This window comes from Nothobranchius furzeri, chromosome 7 (genome assembly GCF_043380555.1).
Source record: "Nothobranchius furzeri strain GRZ-AD chromosome 7, NfurGRZ-RIMD1, whole genome shotgun sequence".
Classification (NCBI taxonomy): domain Eukaryota; kingdom Metazoa; phylum Chordata; class Actinopteri; order Cyprinodontiformes; family Nothobranchiidae; genus Nothobranchius; species Nothobranchius furzeri.
The window spans coordinates 41,587,106-41,610,104 of record NC_091747.1 but is presented as its reverse complement, the minus strand read 5'-3'; the positions used below and the strand labels follow the sequence as shown (position 1 = coordinate 41,610,104).

The window sequence follows — 22,999 nt, the reverse complement described above, 5'->3', positions numbered from 1 at the left end:
TCGGTAAGCTTCCTGTGCACAGATTATTAAGGATGCTTGTTTCAGCTGTGAGATTAGACAATAGGATCAATGAAAAAATAAGTTGTCACACACTCCATGGAAACTTTCAGAGAATCCACAAATAGTGGCTTTCAAGTTTTGTTACTTTTTGCAAGTTTAGAAAAGAAGCAGATGAGACAGCATGTCTGATAATTTAGTTTTGCCTTGGCCCCCAAAATGTCTTGAAACGGCCCTGGGTGTGTGACAGAGTTTTGAAGGTGATCTGAATTGTATCAGATGTATAAATATGACATGTGTGTAACTTATTGTTTTTTACTGGTAAAAATGTGTAGTGGAGATAAATCTACCTACATTTTACTTTTCAACACTTTGTTTTGTTTTCTTGTTTTTATTTAACTATTTTCCTGTCCTGTCTGTCTCTCATCTTCCTGCATCTCCTCATAATTCTCCAGAAAATCTGTTGCCTGGATTCTTACCTTTTCACCTCATCAGTTACTTTTGAGTAGATCAAAGGGATCTCCTGACCGCAAAGCGCAGAGCGCGTTTTCGATGCTGCGTGAGGTGACATCATCACAGCACAGGTGATGAGCTCCGCAGTAGCGCGCTTCAGGCACAAATAAGACAGAAAATAGAGAACACGTGCAGACATGAACGATCGTGTGCTAATTATAGTTTTTTGGTTGCGCTACTTTGAGAATGGACCGTGCGCTGGAAGCAGCTGCCTGGAAATCGCTGCGCAACAATGCGCTGTGCTGCTCTCTGCTCAAAAGAGTCCAAAAATGATATAATATTGTAACGTGAGGAAATGTGGGTTTTCTGTCACAAAGGTGGTGTTGGACTCAGCTGGGTCAAAGCTGGGTCGCTGAGAACTTTCACCCACAGATTAAGACCTGAACGCCAGAGAGTCTGGGAGGAAACCATAACATCTGCCACCTGCAGCTTCGTGCCAGAAGATGTTGTTCCCATAAAAGTAGTCATAACATAACAAGTCTTAAAACTTTGTTTCTTGATTTTAATGTTAAAGTAACCATTATCATTTTGCTCATTATAAATGTGTTTAATCAAATGAAGGATTCTTATGCTTTGGGTAATTATAAGAGATTTAATTAATCCATTCTTCATTAAATGATAATGTTGAGGATGTTTGTTGCTGACCTTCACACACACTCCAGCACACACACCCACACACATCTGCTCACAGTAAACTCCAAAACACATTTGCTGACGCACACGTTTGCTTTGAGAAGAGAAAGGTTTTTGGTAAGTTTCAGTCTTATGATTTCAGTTCGTGTTTGACTACGAAAGAGAGTGGACCTGAGAGCCAAAGGGGGGCAGAGCCGGTTGGCTCGTTTCTTCCCCCCTTTCACGCTGTTCCTGTCAGCCAGACAGAATAGCTGAATTGCGACTTCTAACGCAGACTCATTACCGAGTCTTTTGATTTCTGAGTGAATTAACTTAAGAAAGCGCATCGACAAAACGCTTTACCATCCACGTGTACCGAGGGCAACTCTGGACCGGTTCCGTTCGACACCTACGTCTCCCCTGTCAGCCGCCGGTGTCATCTGGATGAACCACAACATCTTCCACGGCCCGGATCCGAAAGAGGGTTCACAAGAGTTCGGTGAGACAGAGCACGGTGTTTAGCGTTTGATGCAGTTCTCTGATAAGACCTAAGTTTATCCAAACCATCACTTCACTCAGACACCTGTTCTTCCTGAAGCAAAATCAGATACACACACACGCATCCATCTCACCTCATGTTCAATTCTCACTACACTTTGCACACACACGCATCCATAATCACATCATATCACTCTCAATCTTCATTCGCCGACAGAAGGTCTATTTGAGCAAGAACAGCATATCAACTGTTAAAGATTGTCCCACAAGTTGCCAATGTTGATTGTTATTTCCTGTTTGTCAATTTCAAAATCATTAGTTTAATTTGAAGAATTAAAACTTTTAATTGTCAAACTGGTTCCCTCATTGAACTGAAACACAGACACACAGATATTATCGTCAGTTTATCGATGAAAACAACCTTTGAGTCTTCTTAACAATATAACTGAGTAAAGACAGTTTCTCCTTACAATATGGCTGAGCCAGCCAAAATTTTCTTTACAATATAGAAAACTTTTTCCGGCTCCCCTGGATGTGTAGGATATCCAGCTCCCCCATAGTTCGATCCCTGCTCCTGGATGAAAAGCCGGACATTTTCATCAATACAAGAACCCGCAGTCCGGACGCCCGGACAGAGAGTGAAAAGTGGACATGTCCAGGGAAAACCGGACATACGGTCACCCTAGTTTAATATAATGTGGGAGATTACAGATATGCCTACAGTATTTTGCTTGTGCCCTTGCTGCCCTGGGCCCCTTAAGCTTGGTTTATGCTTGACGCATTCACTTTCCGCGCGGTGATGCGGCTCGCGGCTGGAACGCGCTTCACAACTCGCAGCATTTTATGGTTCGTGCGGCTCGTCTCTGCAGTGAGCCAATATTCTCCCAAACTGAACGGGGCAGCATGGAGCTCTATGACATGCATCCAACACTACACCATAGTAGAAGTAGAAATTACTGTTTACAACATGGCATTTCAGCATTTTTAACAGTGTCCTCGTCTTTTCCGACAGTGCGAGCTATTTCTCTCCAAGAATTATTAACAACATGTTGATCACGGTGATCTCTGAGAGCTGAATCATACAAATGTCTGTATTTACGAACCTCTGCCATACTAGTTCTTGCCGGTCCGCCATGTTTTTCCGCGTCCGACCGTCCGCGTGGTTAGAAATTTTCCGAGGTGCGCGTTGCGGAAATTCTGGGCCGTGCGGAGACGCGGCGGAGGGGCGTGGTTGTTAAAATGACGCAAAATGACACCTGGGCAATTGCCCAGTTAATCCGGCCTTGGGCGGAACCGGTTCGCAGCAGCGCTCTCCCTCGCGCTGATCTGCGGCTCTCCCTCGCGCTGATCTGACTTGCTCTGGCAAAGGCGGGCGGGAAGGGGGGTGGGGGGTGGGGGGGTGTTTGGAAGAGTTGTGCGACACAACGAATCGATGACGCAATTCGTTGGCAATGCTTTTAGTAATCGATTTTCATCGAATTTATCGATTCGTTGTTGCAGCCCTAAACCAGTGGTCAAAAAATACAAAACAGAAGCTCAAAAACTGAGCGCGGACACGGGCAAAACTCTGGAGAAGACAGAACAACGTAGACACAAAACAATGGACTGACAAACACTGAAGGACGAGACAGGGTTTTAAACACAGAGGAGGTGATCAGGGGAACAGGTGACAGGTATGAGGAGGGAAATCTGGAGGCAAGGCAGGTGCATACAAATACCTAAATAAGGGGAAAGAACAAGCAGGAAGGCAGACAAACCTGAACCTATAAAACACAGATAAACTAAACCTAAAGACAGAGGGCAAGCATAAACAGCTAATAACTGGATGGATGAGGAGGACTAATATCAGGGAGTGATAGGAGGACACCTGAGGGAAGCCTAGAGAGAGGACAGGAGGGGGCTTGGGACCAGAGGGACACAGAACAAGACAGGAGCACAGGGACGCCAAATAGGAGACACATAAGGAGGACGCAGGACGCAGAACATGACAGATATGCAGGATCTACATGATTAAAAACAACTGATGAGAGGGAGTTTTCTGCAAAAGCAGCTCTTTCAAACTTTGAACATACATTTTCCCTGCAGAAACAACAGATCCTCTTTTACTGAAGCGTTGTGCTGTGATCCTGAGCACCTCCTGTTACACTCATTTACTGTGATGATGTTAAATAAGAACAGGGGCAGCTCATCGCCCTCTACTGGCTTTCATGTGTTATAACACATTCAAAATACATAATAACACATACACACTCAAAAACGGGAGCACGATGTTTGGTTAAGGAAAAAAATGAAGATCTACACAAAATCTCAGATTTATGACATTTTTATAACCTATATCATTTTGTGTTAAACATGTGATTACTAACAACATTCTGTCATATTTTTAAGATTTAGAAAAATAATGTGTTCCTTTACAGAAAAGGAAGAACAATAGAATAAAATACCGCAACTCCATCTTCTGTTGGATTAATCAGCTGGGTTTGTTTTTATTGGAGGCTGAGAGAGAGAGAGAGAGAGAGAGAGAAAGAGAGAGAGAGAGAGAGAGAGAGAGAGAGAGAAAGAGAGAGAGAGAGAGAGAGAGAGAGAGAGAGATGGGGAAGGGTGGGGGGGTAAGCAGTCCACGCATGCGCATTAAGTGGGAAACGCGATTGAAAACGGACAGCTATGCCGCGCGGCTGCAGAGACGGAGCTGGACGAGTTCTCTTGGAAGATCGGCCGCTGCGTTCGTATCGGAGGACCGACCGGGAGACTACTGTACCGGGAGGCTGACTGGCGCTAACAGCGACTCTCTCTCCCCGGGGGGCTCCTATCCAACGACCTCCTCCTGAAAACCGTGGCCGAAGAGGAGAGCGCGCGACGAATCCGCTTCTCCTCTTCCTGCTGTTTCCCCCTCAACATCATCACCTCCTTCCGCCCGCAGAAAGAGAGAGGGAGAGAGAGCCTCGGGGACATCTTCAGCGATGTTGCTGCTAAACGTGTAGGATTTGTTCCCGTTATCCGTTCGCCAGCAGAGAGACATTATGGTTATATCGGCGCTTCGCAGGAGATGTTTTCATAGCTGCTGTATGGGGACGTTATGCTTGCAGCTGTTGCTGTGGATTTTATGCGCCGTGAACGGAGAGGAGCAGCCGTTCAGTGTAGAGGTAGGAGCAGACATGTTTCTTCTAACGAAGGTCTTTATAATAAAGAAACCAGCTTCTGTTGACGTTGGGTGGCATTAGCTCACGAAACCAAAACAATGAGCCATCAGAGGCTCACCGGAGCTCATAGGATTGTGCAGATGTTTAATCAACAACAACAAGGTCTTTGTAACAATAATAATCAATTTCCCTCTGGCATTAATAAAGTATATTTGAATTGAATTGAATTAATCGCTGTTTACCTTCATACTGCCTCGTCTTATAGGAATAAACGACATTTTGTTGGGGTTCTCCTGCGCTTGTTTTTCTTATGGAATTTGATTAAATTCAAGCAAAAATATCGTTTTTAATATAATTAACGATTCAATAAAACACAATAACACGTTTCTGGTTTTCAGTGGGAACCCTGTTAAAGCCAGAGATTCAACATCTAGAGATCAGTGGAGCCTCATCCAGATGTTTGTGTTTTCAGGGGCCTCAGATAAGCTCCCATGATGCTTAAGCTCAACACGGTTAAGGGTTACAGGGTCCAGTCTGGCAGGATTAATGGTGCTTTAACTGAACAAAACACACACACACACACACACACACACACACACACACACACACATGCTGTCCATTGAAAAATTCTGCGGCTCACATGACAGAAGGAGGGCTGAAGTTGGAGGGACTTCCTTCATGACCCGTCAGGCTGACTGTGGGTCGAGCTGCTTCACTACTCTCTTTATGTGACCAGGACAACGTTGTCTCTGTCTGCCATTAACACCCACCGCTGCTCAGTCATTTTCATTCCAGCTCTCTGCTGTACGCCACAATTCACAATGTAATTAAAAAGCGTAATTTTCATATTAGCATGACTGTGATACTTTGGAGCATTCCCCGGGTCCCACATGGCCCGCCTTTACAACTGGCTGTTATTATTCTCCACCCAGGCTTTGCATCTCTTCATATCACACTGTTACTTCTTGTTTGTAAATCTGTGAAAATCTTGTAAACCAGTTGGTGGAACCCGTGTGACCGAACAGCTGGAGACAATTTGGCTTTTAGATGAGATGAATGAAAGAAACTGGAAACAGAATCAACCCGAGATGCTCCGGGTGACGGATGCTGTGATCCTGTCATGTTTCCCTGCTGTGTGAATACGTGTAGATATTCTGATTCCTCCCAGCTTCCTGACATCTTAGTGTGTCTTTGCAGGACATAAGTCTCCACATGTGGACGTTCCCTTGTTAGCTGATGTAGCTGTAACGTGAGATGCTAACACCTGTCTCCATTATGCTTTCACTGGCAGCTAGATCCCTGATGTTTGGGGTGAAAGTGCTGATCAGAGGTTCCAGATGTTGAAACGAGGTGTGTTTAGAGTAGCAGGTTGTCAGAGTTGGTGTTTTCTCCCTCTGCTCCCGTTATGATGGTGTGAATGGATGTGTTTGTCTACCTGGGGTTATACAGCGTAATCATGGAGACAGAGGTGAGTATTTGCTCTAAATCACAGGAGTGGTTGGAGTTCATCCTGCTGCTGCTGCCCTGTAATCTCCAGTCTGTCTTTTACCCTTTAGGATGCTAGTTTCACTGATGGCTTCATGACCTAATTAGCACAAACGCTGCTTCTCTCTCGTTGCTCTTCCTTTTTCTTCCATCAGATTGCTCAAAAACAGTTTCATTAAAACTGACTCCATTTAAAATATGAGTTTCTGTTTATTTTAAACATTTTTAAAACTATTTTTGCGATGCCCTGTGCTGCTGTTCTGGCTCAGGGGTTATTTTTATCATTTGCTTTCATACATAAAAGCCAGATGGGGGAGTTTTAATCTATTTTTCCTGTTCTTTTTTAAAGTGTCAGTGAGTTAGAAAAATTTCACTGAATATTGCATAATTTTCTCCCCTCAGTGTCACAAACGCACACTGACAAGCGGAACATCATTCAGACCAGGGACTCCTTTTCATCTCAAGAAGTTTCAGTTGGAACAATTTCATTTTGACGAGACGATACAAACCCACAGTGATATGTTTACATTAAAGGATTCCTCTGGGACAACGTAGAGCGTCCTACTGCTTTGGTTAGACTCAGAGAGGCATCAGATGCGGCACTGTGCTCTGACTCACATTAAGTGCTTGAATCATGCTTCTGTCCTCACCAGAGACAGAGTGAAGTTGCTTAGTCAGAGATAATCTGCTGTACAACAAAGAGAAGAAAATTGTTCTCCCACCTGGTGACACGTCTTGTCTCCAAGGACTAGATAAGTAATCTTGTGGTTCAGGTAAACTCAGATCACAGCTGGTTGTAATTAGAAATCCAAGCTAAGGTTTTCTCTGTTTTTCTCAAAGTACTTTAATAATACATTTGTATTCACATGAAATGTTGTGAATGACATAACGTTGGGTACCATGGAACTGACTGAATAACGTATAATCTTCCTGGCCCTTGAACCAGCGACACAGTCATTTCATCAGGCTGTTTACGACACATTTGTCTCAAAAATATCTCCAATCATTCATAAGAGTTGTCCATGGTTTAATGAGTCAGGTCCAAAATAGGGGTGCTACGTGTGCACCGACTGCAGTTGTTGACCGATCACCGATCTTGAGAAAAACCTGACTTGCAGATACCAATTTTTGCCGATGCTGATTTTGTCTTAACTAAAAGCAGATTACGTCAATGTTTCAATTTCCTTTTATTGAGTAAACCAAAATGAATACTCATGAAACAATACCAGTTTTAATTGGACATGAGGTAATGTTCTCAAATATAAGTGAACATTCAAAATCATATTTGTTCCTTTAGACTTTCATTTTTCTAATTTTGAAAACAAAACCTTTGTACCCGTTTTGACAGACTTGTCCAAAAAATGATTTTATAGCAGTGATTTGCTTTAACCTTAACTAGGGGTGCACCAAATGCAATTTTTGGCCGATCACCAATCTTGACAAAAACCCGAAATCTGGGCCGATGGATCGCCTAGTCTAAAATATTCGTGGAACCGCACAAAAGTTGGGCGATTTGACAAATTCAACCATTGGCGATTTACCAATCATTTTTTCTGAGCAAAAATTTTTTTTATGTAATATAAATTAGTCTCATAGATGGGACATTGAAGAAGAAGAAGAATAAGAAGAAAATATCATTTCTGTAGCGCCTCTCAAGATAAAAATCACGAGGCACTTCACAAAAACAAAAAATGTAAAAATATAAAAAAGCATTTAGAAAATGTTTAAAAATATATTTAAAATGAGCAAAAATAGACAATTGTGATTAAAAAATGTTAAGAAAGAGAGAGAGTGAATAGGAAAGAGGGAAATCAGTGGATCCTGAGGAAGGTGGAATAGGTGGGGAAAGCAGAATAAAGAGAGAGTGGTGAAGAAGGTCATACAAAAGCCAGCTTGAACAAGTGAGTCTTCAGCTGCTTTTTGAAGGAGACCACTGAGTCCACTGATCTCAGGCTCAGGGGGAGAGAGTTCCAGAGTCTGGGGGCTACAGCAGCGAATTATTTGTCACCTTTGGTCTTTAGCCTGGTGCGTTGCACAACCAGTAGGCTTTGATCACTGGACCTCAGGGACCTGCTGGGGATGTAGGGACTAAGAAGATCACCAATGTAAGATGGTGCTTGTCCATGTAAGGCCCTATAGACCAGAACCAGGATCTTGAAATGAACCCTGAAGTTGACTGGCAGCCGGTGAAGCTGGAGGAGAAGTGGGGTGATGTGGATGTGTTTGGAGGACTTGCACAGAAGCCGAGCACAGGCATTCTGAACCACCTGTAGACGGTTCAGGGAGGTTCTGCTCAGACACGTGAAAAGAGAGTTACAGTAGTCTAAGCGTGAGGAGATGAAGGTGTGGAGAACTGTCTCAAGTTCAGAGCGAGACAGAATGGGACTCAGCTTGGCAATGTTCCTGAGATGGAAGAAGGAAGAGCGAACAAGAGAACTGACATGAGAATCCAGGGTGAGAGCTGGGTCAAAGGTCACGCCAAGATTCCTGACGGATGGTTTGGTGTGAGAAGTAAGCTGACCAACAGAGTCTCTGACTTTGGGAACCAGCTTGTCTGGGGCACAGTTGAGGATCTCAGTCTTATCTTCATTCAGCTGAAGAAAGCTCCCAGCCATCCAGGTTTTGATAGAGTCTAAGCAGGTGTGTAACAGCTGCAGCTTAGACATCTCATGGGGCTTAAAGGAGATGCACAGTTGGATGTCATCTGCATAAAGATGGTAGGAGATTCATTTGAACGAGCTCAGGATGTGCTGAAGAGGAAGCAGATAGCAGAGAAAGAGCAGAGGCCCCAGCACATAACCTTGTGGGACACCATGGGTAAGAGAGGTGGTGGAGGACCTAAACTTGGAGACGGCCACAGAAAAGGAGCGCTCAGAAAGATAAGAGGAGAACCACTCCAGAGCAGATCCTGATAGGCCTACCCAGTCTCTCAGCTTCTCTAGTAGCAGGTGATGGTCAACAGTGTCAAAGGCTGCAGTCAGGTCCAGCAGGACCAGAACAGAACAGTCCCCTGCATCACTGTGAGTCAGAAGGTCATTAGAGACCCTAAGAAGAGCTGTTTCAGTAGAATGAGCTCTACGAAAACCTGACTGGAAGCTATCATAGATGTTATGTTCATCAAGAGTATCTGTGAGTTGTTTAGTCACAACCTTTTCCAAGATATTGGAGATGAATGGAATTTTAGAGATGGGTCTGAAGCTGTTATGGAGAGAGGGATCAAGACTCGGTTTTTTAAGAAGCGGGTGGATTACAGCGTTCTTAAAGTAAGCAGGAACCTGACCAGAAACCAGAGAAGCATTAATTATAGAGAGCACGCTGGAACTGATGGACTGAAAAGCACTTTTAAACAAAGATGAGGGTAAGATGTCGAGGGGACATGCAGAGGTCTTCATAGAGTTAACTAGTTTGGTTAACTCAGGCAAAGAAACAGGAGCAAAGCTATCTAGGATGATGGGCCTGGTTGGAGTCGGGAGAGGCAGCGATAAGGCTGAAGGAGAGATGCTAGATCTGACCTTATTGACTTTGTCCACAAAGAAAGACCGAAAGTTCTCACAGTCTGCAACAGAGTGGATGGAGGCTGTAGGAGGGGCAGGAGAGACGATGCTGCTGATGGTGTTAAACAGCACCTCTGGGTTCCCTTTGCTCTGGGACACCAGGTTGGAGAAATAGGAAACCCTAGCGTCTCTGACTGCAGAGTTAAAGGATGACAGAAGATCCTTTAGGTGCAGCAGATGGACGTGGAGATGGGTTTTCTTCCACAAGCGCTCAATTTTTCTGTATTGGCGCTTCAGGCTGCGAAGGCTGTCATTAAACCAGGGAGTAGGGTTCACTGCAGGAACTGATCTGGTTCTGACAGGACAGATGTTGTCCAGAATGGAGAAGCAGTGCTCATTAAACTGAGAAGTTAAGGAATCTGGGTCGTTATCAGAAGAACAGGGTGGATCAAAAGCGGCAGAAAAATTGCTAGCTGTGCTCTCATTAAGAAAACGAGAACTAACCATACGGCGAGCGGGAGGTGGGGACGCAGAAACTGACAAGTTAAAGAAAATGCAATGGTGATCTGAAATATAAACGTCCTCAGGACAAACGCCGTCAGCATTTAGACTCAGGGTAAAAACAAGATCCAGGGTGTGCCCCCTGGTGTGTGTGGGGCCAGAAACATGCTGGGTAAAGCTGAAGGAGTCCATAAGGCTGGAGAAATTCATGGCAAAGTGATCAGAGGGATCATCGACGTGGATGTTAAAGTCACCAACAATCACCAGTCTGGACAGCTTCACAGTGGAGGATAGAAAGTCACAAAACTGAAGGAAAGAACTGTTTGGACCAGGTAGACGATAGACCACAGCACAGTAGAACGGGTTCTTACGCCCGACTTTAATCAGCTGCAGTTCAAAGGAAACAAAGTGACCAGAGGTTGTAGAGCTACAATGGAAGATGGTCTCTGAAAACAACAGCTAGGCCTCCACCACGACCAGAACCCCGGGGCTGGCTAAGAAAAGAATAACCACTCGGGCAAAGTTCAATCAGAGCAGAATAATCAGATGTTTGCTGCCAAACTTCAGTCAGAAACAGAAAATCCAGGTTTTTAGAGAGAATTAGATCATTGAGCAGGAAGGACTTATTTTTAACAGAGCGGGTGTTTAATAGAGCCATGCTGAGTGAGGAGGAGTCAGAAACTACAGAAACAGCTGGAGTTAGTGGACGTAAATTAGCAGGGTTAGATCCACGGTGTTTATAAAAAACCACTTATGGAGGGAACAGGAGGAGAAACCACTGAAGAATGAGGATAAACCGACCTTAAAAAACTTGGACGGATGAACCATGTCCCAACGCGGCCTGGCGGGAATGCGGAAGTGGCGCTCAGGTCACCAAACAAAGGACAAGAAGCTAGAAGATCACGCAGATGTTTACTAGATAAACCACGCTTTAAGAGAAGTCTTGTTCTCGCCTGGATTCCTGCTCATTTACCTCTTTTCCTCCGACGTTTTCCCGGGACGGGACAAACATCGCTGTAGGCGCACAGCTCGGGACCGTCGTTTGGCTCCGGGCCAATGGGCCACTCAGGTAAACAAACAGGATGGTACGTCCTTGATGCATCTTGGGCGATCGTGAATGAACGGAAGGACAAAAGAGTCTGGCGATCATAGGAGATGGTAGCAGGGACACTACTGAAGAGGATCGCAGACAGGAGCAAGGTAGAAAAGAGGAGGTTGGTGGAGAAAAGTTTGAAAAAGTGGCCGGTGACTGCGGCTAAGCCAAGCACAGGCACCATCTTGTTGCCGACCGGAAGCTTGAGAGGGAGAGAGAGACAGAGAGAACCACCATTGATCTTGCAATACTATTACTATGTACATATGTATTTCACACATAATTGAGAAGCTAAGATTCTTGTATTCCAATATGTGACAATGAAAAATCAACCATAACTATATATATGGTAAACACTTTTGTTAGACCACTTGGAAATTCTAAGTCATCTCTGATTCACCGTTAAATGCCTCGTGTCATTAGCAGAATAGATCCATGTCCAACAAGTATGGTGGAGTCCAAGTAAAGTACTCCAGTAAAATAGTTGGCCCTTAACAAGTGTCACATCCACAGTCTGACACAGTAGACCACGGAGAACATTCAAAAGTTCCCTCAGACGTGTCTCTGATAACCGTTAGCATCCTAAAGTTAGCCTCAAACTGTGGCATCTTACTGAACCAATAGGTGAAGGGTTGCCACCGTAGAGCTTTGTGTTGTCCTGAGCAGACGACACCGAGCTGCTGTCACCGTGTGAGGAATGGGATCATCGTTGTCTCGGCTTTTGTCCCAGTTTGCTCGCTCTTCTTCTGAGCTGGAGAGAGCTAGTAACGTTGATGTCTCTCTTTTCAATGGTTGTAGGGTTGAGATGTGTGTGTGTGTGTGTGTGTGTGTGTGTGTGTGTGTGTGTGTGTGTGTGTGTGTGTGTGTGTGTGTGTGTGTGTGTGTGTGTGTGTGTGTGTGTGTGTGTGTGTGAGGCGTGCATGCAGTCACAGTTGTGCAGGTCACCCAATGTAAAGACGACACTTTCATTTAGGTTAGAAAATAACAGCATAAAACAGATGACTGGGCTAAAAGCGCTCTCATGCTTGTTCTAATGATAAGCGCACGCTGGCGATGTTTGTGTATGTGTGTGTGTGTTTTGCTCAGCGTTTCCCAGATACAGCTTGGCAGCGAGTCAGCATCCTTTGTACTTTTCTTGTGTTTTTCCTTGAACTTTTTGGTGATGAAGTTTGAATGTTTCTCCCTGCCGGTCGGTGGTTATCAGCATCGATATTAACCGCTTATCTACTCCACACCATTCAGCTTAAAGAGCGGGTCAATTGAGCCTCGGAGTCCTTCTCCACCCACGTATCAATTTTAAAAAATGCAACATTAGTAGGCGTTGCCTGGAGGACCGAGAGGGCGGAGCCGCGGCAGTGACGAAGACGATGGCTAACTAGACGAAGCTAGCTCCCTTCACTCTGAGCAGTTGATAGAAGTGGAGGACGTTTCTCCCCCTCCTTACAGACACTCGAGAAGAAAGGGACCAAGTCTATTTGGAGGAGACAAGCGGACCTGAGTCTTATTGTTTTGAGCTTGTGAGTTGCCTGAAACTCCCAGAACCGACCCAACAGAATCACCTCTGAAAGGTAAGTAGCCGTTAGCCATAGCATTGGATTAGCTGCAGGGTTTGTCTCCACGGCCCCAAAAAGCTAGTATTCAGCATGTTTTAGAGGTTTATCTGCTTCAGCACACCTGGTTTTAATCAGCAACAAATAGCTGAGCTGCTTAACAGCTAATCTAACCTGTTAAAGCAGGAAAATCCACTGAAACATGCTGGATAGCTCTCCGGTAGCCCTGGGCTCAAGGTACAGTCTGCTGCATATAAAGTTATGAAAATACCCCATGAGAAAATTATTCTGTAATGTGTTCAGCCCACTAAAACTGCCCTGATTTCTTTATTTATTTACTAATAACAGCTGCTCTCTCGGTTCTAGGTCCTCTGGTGTCTGCAGCTGGTCTCTGGTGTCTGCAGCTGGTCTCTGGTGTCTGCAGCTGGTCTCTGCTGGTGTCCTCAGGATCAGGAACTTCCAGAAGAATGTGCCTTTCAATGACTCTTTCCCCCTTATTTGTTATATTAATTAAATAAATCTCAATTTATATATTTCCTGTTTTTGTTCATGTCCATAAATACTTAAACATGCTTGAAATTAGAACGAGCTTTTAACAGTGAGGTGCTAGTTTAAATCATCACAATAGAGCTAGTTAAACATGCAACAAAAATGTGATATTCAATGTAATTTATAAATATCCATTAAAATATCAAAACTGGAATCTAAATGAGATATTTGGCAGCACAAAAAACTTGTCAAACACAATATTTATTATAATAATTGTAGGCAGACAGGAGACAGAGCTGATGGAGGTTCTCAGTCATCGAAGGAAGGCTGAAGGCTTTCCAGGAACAGGAGATGTGGTGTTGTCTCTTCTCTCTCTATTCTGCCAGATGAGCTGATAGGTTACAGGTGTGTGAGGACATCCTCATGCTGTCATAACCAGATGACAGGAGTTATCAGGTGATCAGCCAGGCTAATGAGATGCAGAAAGAAAACAAATTCAGGACAGTGTACAATATGTGGTGTTGCTCACCTTATGTGCTCTTATAGAATATTAATGTGTGCCTGCCTCATGGTGTAGAGTCCATATTTTGCTGAGTGTCCTGCAATAATGCAGGTTATTAGTTAATTTACTTTTGATAGCAAAAACAAAATATTTAATGTAAAAGTTATTTTCCAGGAGAATCAGCTTACACGTCACCACCAAGTGTCACGGGCAGAATCAGTAGCCTCCGTCATGATGTAATCACATACTTATTTAATTGTTAATATCTTAAAAATTCTGAAATGTTTTAATTTTTTTTTTACCTTGAACAGTTCACTGAGCTTGCACTGTCACTGAGGTGGAAGCTGGAATCAACAGCAGACACCTCACACCTTGGTCTTTTCAGGGGGTCTGGACGCTCTGGGACCTTCTGGAAGATGAATTTTCATCATGGTCCCTGTGGGTCACCAGACACACTGCGGCTGTGAACTCCATTCTGGCTGGCTATGTAAAAAAAAAGAAGCAGCACATTTATAAATGTTTAAAAGAGCATAAAATCACGTGTAACAATAATCTGTAAAACAAATTAAAACTAGAAGGTGATAATAAAATGTTTGCATAGAAGATTATTAAAAATAATTCACCTTTGCTACAGGTAAGGCTTCACGTCTGCCTGGACAAGTACATTCATGCAGCTAAATCAGTCTGACAGCCAGTGTCTTGGGTAGATTTAGCCTGAAAAAAAAATAGAAGCACATTGTTGTTGGAGTTTATAGTCAGATAATATACAAAAGAATCTCCTATATAGGCGCTTTATAACATTCCTAGTGTGTGATCGTTGTTATAACGTAAAAGTCAGTCACATATGATGTGGAGAGCCTGAAATGCGACCTCCTGAACAGAATTCCTCACAGAACCGGGTCACAAGCTGGATTTCACGCTGTAATGCTGTCAACAAGTGCTGCGTCAGTTAGTCACTGTTGCAGAATTGCCGACTGACTAGCTAAAGGAAGTGAACCACGTCTCTCAGACTTTGCATTTAGGTAGGGAATTGTCTTTAGAAGATGTTAAAACGTTTATTTAGCTGACTCACCTCAGACTGGAGCCCGCCGTGGTGGGGGAGCAGAGTCGGTGGGCTGCATCTAAATCGCGGAAGAGCCACGGTGGGCACAGCCTCCCTCTTCAAACGGAGACGTGCAGAATCGCGGGTAAAATGCCCACAGAGTCACCGCAACCATACTACACTACACCTACTCACCAATACTAAGACGATATGGAACACTAAACCCGAACTACTTTCCCAATTACACTAACAGCCAAACACTAACTAAACTATAATATAAAACAGCCAAGCTAACACTAAATAAGTATTTATAACACTAAAAGATATGCTAAAGACTAGGATATGCTAATGCTATACGCTAATGCTGAACTACCGCTGACCTCCTACACTCGCTTGCAAATCCAACTCCCACTCGCCACAGGGCGTGTCCGAGACGCTCGTTGCTTTTATAACTTTGGCACGGAGCTGCTACGTAGTACTCTACTGGTTTACGTAGTACTTTACTCTTTAGCCATTGGCTAAAATTTATTCAAAATGACTCAAATTCTATGTTTTCAGCTGAAGGTGGCGCATTACTGTGGTTTTTAGACAGAATTTTTAATTTTTAAAGAAAATGCACCAAAATGCTAAAATAAAGAATGCACACATTTAAAACACTATTAGACACTCATTTATACAGTTCATCAGCAAAAAAAAGTTAATTTAGACGTTACTTGCTCTTTAAATGGCTCTAAATAGAAAATGCATCCCTTCCTTTGCAGGTGAAGCTAATGTAAATGAGATTACGCTTGCCCGTGCCTCCCATCTATCACCAGTGTGATTGGGCTTTTATTTGCACGTAATGGGAGTCGGCTGCTCTTGTGTTTCCATATTTTTAACAAAGTAGATATTAGATTGCTGCTGCTGTTTCCCTGCAACAGCGTTTCCTTCCCATATACAGCACACTTTATGAGTTTTCCTCCTCCGTCTGAGTGCTTGCAGACATATTTACCAGTGTATTTATAACAGTATGCATCACCCACAAGCAGCGATATGGATGGCATCATTTGGTGTTGGGAAGACGGCAGATTTTTGGGCCGCTGGGGTGTCCGTGTTTGTCTGTTTACCCAGAGATCCAACTACACATTCACTGATCTAAATGATTCATCAGCTCACACACCTGATGGTTCATCCCCCCACTTGTTACTGGTGTGTATGACTTTCCGTCTGTGTGTGAGCAGACGCTCTTACCTTCTCAGAGGTTTTGGTCACAGATTACTGATCTGTTCAATCTCCAAAGTGACTGACATAGGGCTGCAACAAACGATTATTTGGATAATCGATGAATCGGATGGGGTCACGGCACGATTAATCGATTAATCGGATTACATTGGGACATTTTTAAAAACTGCTAGGGAAACGTTATTTCTCTCCTTCCTTCACTTTATTAAACACAACATTATTAGAAAACAGTTCAATAGCAGAAAAACAACATGCCATCACCTAAATTGTCTTATAAGGTGTATAGACAGAGACCCTAAGCTACACCTATCTGTGACCTTAAATGCTTGGTCCAAGTTAAACAGCTTAAAGAGCAAGTCAACCCCTACCAGAGTCTAACTCCACTCCCACTTCATGTTTGAAAAATGCAACACATGCTGTTGCCTGGCAGACCGAGAGGGCTGCGCCGCTAACAAATACACACACACTCAGGCTCACGACAGCATAGTGACATCATAATGTACCAGTTTACATCATAGCATACTTCTTAGCCAATAGCGGTGGCAGATTTAAATTAAAATACAGTGCAGAGTTTTTACCTGACAACGGCACAACACCGCCAGTTTTAGGCTGAATATTTAAATTTTACCTAAGATGCACTGAAGTGCCAAATTATTGATGACACGTGTCTGCAGCACGATTAGACACTCGTTTATTTAGTTTATCAGCAAAAAAAAAGTTTATTTGGGGGTGACTTGCTCTTTAAGGGCAATTCTCATCTGTTTTGTTTGATCTCATCTGTAGGCATTTATTATAATTGGGGATGTCAAACAACTAATTTTTAAAAGTAATTAAACATAGGCTGTGAATTAATCAAAACTAATCACTATTTCCAAAAATGACTGAAAAAATACCAAATACAACAAAAATAAATGAATGCCATCCTCCTTGTGATGATGCCCTGGGCAACTGCCATAAAGTCGCATCACGAAATGCTGCTGATCATTCCAATGATCCCAAATAGACTCACATTAGGCCACATGAAAGCAACCAAACCCAAAAATATATTAACCAGTATATAACTGCCAGTGGCGGTTGGTGAAAAATATTTTTGGTGGGGCTGTGTTATTTTTTTTTTAACAAATGTGTGCTTTCTGAGCTTTGTGCTAGGGCTGGGCGATATATCGATATTCTTTAAATATCGGTATAATTTTTAAACAAGATATAAGATGACTTTATATCGATATAACTGGCCAAACTGCTATGCTAGCGATTAGCTGCTATGCTAGCGACATGTTGCTCCGTCTCTAAGCGGCTATTACGTGTATTTTCACAAGTTTGCTCAGTCTGAGGGCCTCTGGGTAAATGTGCTGCTCTAAACTTTGCATTTGGCCTCCTGGTTTATAATTATTTGGGGACGTTCAATGCCAACGGAGTTCTGTTTTCCATCCTGCTTGTGCGGAGAGACGAGCCAAACCCCTCCCTCCCCTGTGTAATGAGGAAACGGCTACGGAAAGCCGGAGTGGCCAAATGACCTGAAACATTGTAAGGGTTTGAATAGTAAACTATAGGGTTACCGTTTTATTTTGAAGGCGAACTCAACGGATGAGAAATGTTGTTCCCGTTCCGTTTTTTTCCGCTCTGGTTTGCTATGCTAGTAAATACTCCGTTACGAGTGATTCTGATGAAAAAGTTGAGTTTGTAAGGTGTGGGTTATGGCGACAGTAGCCTGAAAATAACACTCATAAAAGAGCAACCAGAGACTCTGAATCATTACAGTATAATCGCTGATATGAACCAACACTGCTAACTAATAACTAACAACTAGTTAATAACTAGTTTTTCTAATAACTAATAACTCCATGGTGCATGACCCATGTGATCTTCAGTAGATGCAATTATATCATTGTACATTTAGCTTAACATGATGGATTTTTTTTCTCTGGACAAGACCTATACAATATGGGCCACCTCTAGATGAAATTTAAATAATTTTACATTAATTATAAATATATAATTAAAAAGTGCCTGTGGGACATTTGATACACCTCTGGCTCTCAACTGTGTGTGTGTGTGTGTGTGTGTGTGTGTGTGTGTGTGTGTGTGTGTGTGTGTGTGTGTGTGTGTGTGTGTGTGTGTGTGTGTGTGTGCGTTAGCAGACAGCTGTACCTGTGTTACTAAAGCTCAGACTGGTAGAGAATAGGCACTACGGTTAAAGTTTGACAAGATTCAATACATTTTTATGCATTTAACCTACTGATTTATGTATATAATTTCTCAAGAGCTTGAAGTGAGTTAACTTGTCAACAATTTACAGGAGGAAAAATATCGAGATATATATCGTATATCGGAATCCAGCTTAAAGATATCGAGATATAAGTTTTGGTCCATATCGCCCAGCCCTACTTTGTGCACAACTTTACTATTTCCTGAATTAAGCACAGCTCTTTTATTTCTTGTCTTGCATTATTGGACAAAGGGATTAATCCACGTGTGTCTGACTATTGGCACGCTGCCTTGCGGACCAAGGTTGAAAAATACTGCATTAAATTGCACATAAAATAACATGACCATAAATGGTCCACATCCACATTACTGTTTGTGAAACTAACATACTGGAGAATTTCATCACAATAATATAAAATAAACAAGTATGTACCTGATCTTTTGCATGCTGTTGGTGAAGCTCTGGATGACCCCTGTCAGATGTAGACAGAGTCAATGTTCCTCTTCTGCAGCTGGATGAACAGCATGTCCACATGTGGCATGATCTTGTGACACAATGCCAGCAGAAAGCCGAAATCTTCTTCCTCCAGCATTCTCACAAAGCCTCCTGCCTCTCTCTCAGTGATTGGATCAAAGTCATCCGAGTCTCTGATCATCTGGAAAAATCTGAGGAGGTCATCCTTGTGCTCACACACTGTGTTGACATCTCTCTCTTGGACAAAATGTGCCGGTTCTGATCCACTTCTTCCTTGTGTTTCTTCACTGCAAGCCTGTGCCCCTCGTCTCTAGCTGCATGGCAATGTTAGCTCTGCCTAGCATAGCTAGCTTCACCGTGTTGTCCATGTGTGCCCGGGATAACTCGTGTTTCTTCACCTTCTCAGAAAAATGTTTCATGTCCGTAACTCCTGACTCAATCCATGCCTCATCTGTCCCAGTCGTTTTGAATAACAAACACGGAAAGCAAAATAACGCATTAGCGTGATTGCATCCAGCTAGCCAAGCCTTCCTGGTGTACCAATTTCGGGAGAAGCCTGTGTGTACAGTTTACCTCTCTCCTCCTCCTGCTGGCTTATCTTTACGTCGGGCTGATCTGGTCCAAGCTCTTTGACATTAAGTTTTTCCACCATAGTTCTCCTCTCGAACGGATACTGGAGAAGAGACTGAACTGAATTCAGTGGCTGCTGAGATCCGGTATCCATGCTGGTTGTAGGCTCACTGGCGTCCATGTCTATTACATCTGCGTCACCACCAAAAATGTGCTGGAGTAGTCGAGACTCTGCCGAGTTCTACCGAACACCAACGAAAGCCTTGGGCGGTACCTCTATCCCCCATCATGCTTCTGAATCAACGTCGACGCTGATTGGATACAATCCCATTCCTACCGTTTGATTTTCTTGTCAGCAATTGGCCGGTTGCTTCCGTGCTGTTTGGGCGATTGAAACAGCCTACAGCCTTTCTGTCGCCTCCATCGCTCGGCAGAGAGCTTCTCACCAATATATATATATATATATATATATATATATATATATATATATATATATATATATATATATATAATTTTAATTATTTATTTATTTAAATAAAAATTAAAAACACTGGGGAAAACTGGGAGGGCGGTGCCCTATCGCCCTCCACTGGCCAGCCGCCACTGATGACTGCACTCTCACACAACACGCCTGCAGCAACAGTTAGGACTCTTCCCTCCCTTTTAAAAGCGTTTTTGCTTCTGAGGACATTGTGGTTGTAAAGCCACATGCTAGTGGTCTGGTCCCGGTGTGATCAACCAGTTTCTGCGGGAATGTGACGGCGGAACCAGTTCGCAGCAGCGCGAGCCCCCCCCCCCCGCCCCGCTTATCTAATAGCGTTGCGCTTACGATTTTATAGACTTTTTTTTCCGAGCTTAGGGCATGTCTAGCCTGTGTAATAATCCGGGGCTTGGGTGAATCACTTTTGAAAAGTTTTTAACTTACCCGGACACCGAGCTCTCTCCTTCCTCGCTGATGTTTCCGACATGCTTGCGTTTAAGATGCTGCATCATCACCGTAGTACTCCCATGCCATGCTAAGTCTGACCTACAAATGTTGCAGGTAACGAATGTCTTCGCCTGATTTAACTGAAAATGCTCCCAAACTGAAGAAGTTTTTACTTTTTTGGGTCTCGCTGCTTCTGCCATGTTCCTCTTCCAAACACCTGCCGGCTCTCTCTCGCGCTGATCTGACTTGCTCCGGTCTGCGCTCAACGGTGGGCGGGGGGTGGCTTTTGGAAGAGTTGTGCAACACAACGAATCGATGACGCAATTCGTTGCCAACGCTTTTAGTAATCGATTTTCATAGAATTTATCGATTCGTTGTTGCAGCCCTAGACTGACAGCAGTGTAGGATATTCCAGTGGGGTGTCCCATGTAAGGTTGTCAATTAGGCTTTTGACAAGCAACCTCTATAAGCTTGTGTGTGTGTGTGTGTGTGTGTGTGTGTGTGGTAAACCTTTTCAATATTTTCAGTTCTAGCCCCTCACAAATTGATGCCTTAGTTCATCATGTGAATTCCTCTTTAAGTGTGGCATTAGATGATGTTGCCCCTTTAAAAAAGAAGGTAATTAGGGACAGGAAGTTGGCTCCCTGGTTTAACTCTCATCTACGAGCCTTAAAACAAAACTCTAGGAAATTGGAGAGAACATGGCGCTCTACGCACCATGAGGAGGCCTACCTGTCCTGGAAAAATAGTCTTTTGCTTTATAAAAATAAGCTTCAACAAACTAGAACTGCTTATTTTTCAGCATTAATTGAGGAGAATAAGCATAATCCTAAATTTCTTTTCAGTACAGTTGCTAAACTTACACAGAATCATAGCTCTGAGCCATCTATTCCCTTAGCCCTCAGCAGCAATGACTTCATGGGATTTTTTACAAGTAAAATTAATTCTATTAGAAACAAAATCTTTAGCATCCTCCCTAATGCGATTTCTTCTTCCTCAGTGAGTGAGGCAGCTTCAGAGGTGACTCTAGAACCTCATCTGTGCTTGAACCATTTTGATCCAGTTGAGCTTTCAGAGTTATCAAAAATATTAGCTTCATCTAAACCTTCAACTTGCATTTTGGATCCAATCCCAACCAAATTATTTAAAGATGCATTTCCTTTGGTTACTGCCCCCATTCTAGATATAATCAATCTATCCTTAGTAAATGGGTATGTACCACAAGATTTTAAGGTTGCTGTAATCAAACCTTCACTTAAGAAGCCTTCTCTGGATCCAGATTACCCAATGAATTACAGACCAATATCTAACCTTCCATTTTTATCCAAAGTCCTGGAGAAAATAGTGGCCATCCAAGTATGTCAGCATTTAAACACTAATGCTCTGTTTGAGGAATTTCAGTCTGGTTTTAGAGAGTATCACAGCACTGAAACTGCATTAGTGAGAGTTACAAATTATATTCTTATGGCCTCAGATAAGAATCTTGTGTCTGTTCTAGTCTTGTTAGATCTCAGTGCTGCCTTTGACACAGTTGATCACAATGTTCTTTTAGAAAGACTTGAACATGTTGTAGGGATCAAAGGAGCAGCGTTAGGCTGGTTTAAATCCTACCTGTCTGACAGATTTCATTTTGTAAATGTACATGACAAATCTTCTTCATACTCCAGGGTTACTTGCGGAGTACCACAGGGTTCAGTGCTTGGACAATTCTTTTTACTATATATATGCTCCCAATTGGTAAAATCATTAGACAGCATGGGATAAACTTCCACTGTTATGCTGACGATACTCAGTTATATTTATCCATTAACCCTGATGAACCTAATCGGTTGGGTAGATTACAAGCTTGTCTTGAGGACATAAAAAATTGGATGACTCTTAACTTCTTGCTTTTAAATCAAGACAAGACGGAAGTTCTCATCTTTGGACCAGAAATCCAGAAAAGGAAATTGCTTAGCCAATCGCCTGACCTTAATGGCATTACATTAATCTCCGAGAACAAAGCAAGGAACCTTGGTGTTATCTTTGACCAGGACATGTCATTCAAATCCCAGGTTTCACAAGTTTGTCGGATTTCCTTTTTCCACCTTCGGAATATTGCTAAGATTAGAAGCATACTTTCCAGGAGTGATGCTGAAAAACTAGTTCATGCTTTTATTACATCAAGACTGGATTACTGTAATTCATTACTCTCAGGAAGTCCACAGAATGTAGTTAAAAGTCTTCAGCTTGTCCAAAATGCTGCAGCTAGAGTTCTGATGAGAATTAAAAAGAGAGATCATATCTCTCCTGTCTTAGCTTCCCTACATTGGCTACCTGTTAAATTCAGAATCGATTTTAAGATCCTTCTTCTCACATATAAAGCTCTTAATAATCGAGGTCCATCATACATCAGTAATCTGATTGTTCCATATGTTCCTAACCGAGCACTTCGCTCTCAGACTGCAGGTCTACTGGTGGTTCCAAGAATATCTAAACTTAGGATGGGAGGCAGATCTTTTAGTTATCAGGCTCCTCTCCTGTGGAACCAGCTCCCAGCTTTAGTCCGTGAGGCAGACACTTTGTCTACTTTTAAGAATAGGCTTAAAACATTTTTATTTGATAGGGCTTATAGTTAAAATCTGATGTTAGCCTAAATCTGGACAAGTGGGGGAGTACAGGGAGGTGGAGTGTACAGTCGGTAA

The 22,999-nt window shown here is 43.0% G+C and overlaps 1 protein-coding gene and 1 long non-coding RNA gene across 4 annotated transcripts in view; one reads left to right on the top strand and one right to left on the bottom strand.

Moving 5' to 3' along the window:
- Positions 1 to 4,246: 4,246 nt before the first annotated feature.
- The window catches only part of LOC107382684 (matrix metalloproteinase-16), a 102,455-nt gene continuing 83,702 nt past the window's right edge, over positions 4,247 to 22,999 (top strand). For all 3 annotated transcript variants that reach the window (XR_008565989.2, XM_015954934.3, XM_015954933.3), the window contains exon 1: positions 4,247 to 4,763. Coding sequence is in view for 2 of the 3 variants with exons in the window: in XM_015954934.3 (XP_015810420.1) it covers positions 4,641 to 4,763 (123 nt within the window). In the remaining variant the exon portion in view is untranslated. The remainder of the gene's footprint in view (positions 4,764 to 22,999) is intronic.
- On the bottom strand, positions 13,618 to 15,756 carry LOC139070590 (uncharacterized). Its single transcript, XR_011521081.1, has 3 exons — positions 14,498 to 15,756; positions 14,177 to 14,357; positions 13,618 to 13,841 (listed from the first exon to the last, which is right to left on the bottom strand). It is a non-coding gene; the product is annotated as an uncharacterized lncRNA (long non-coding RNA).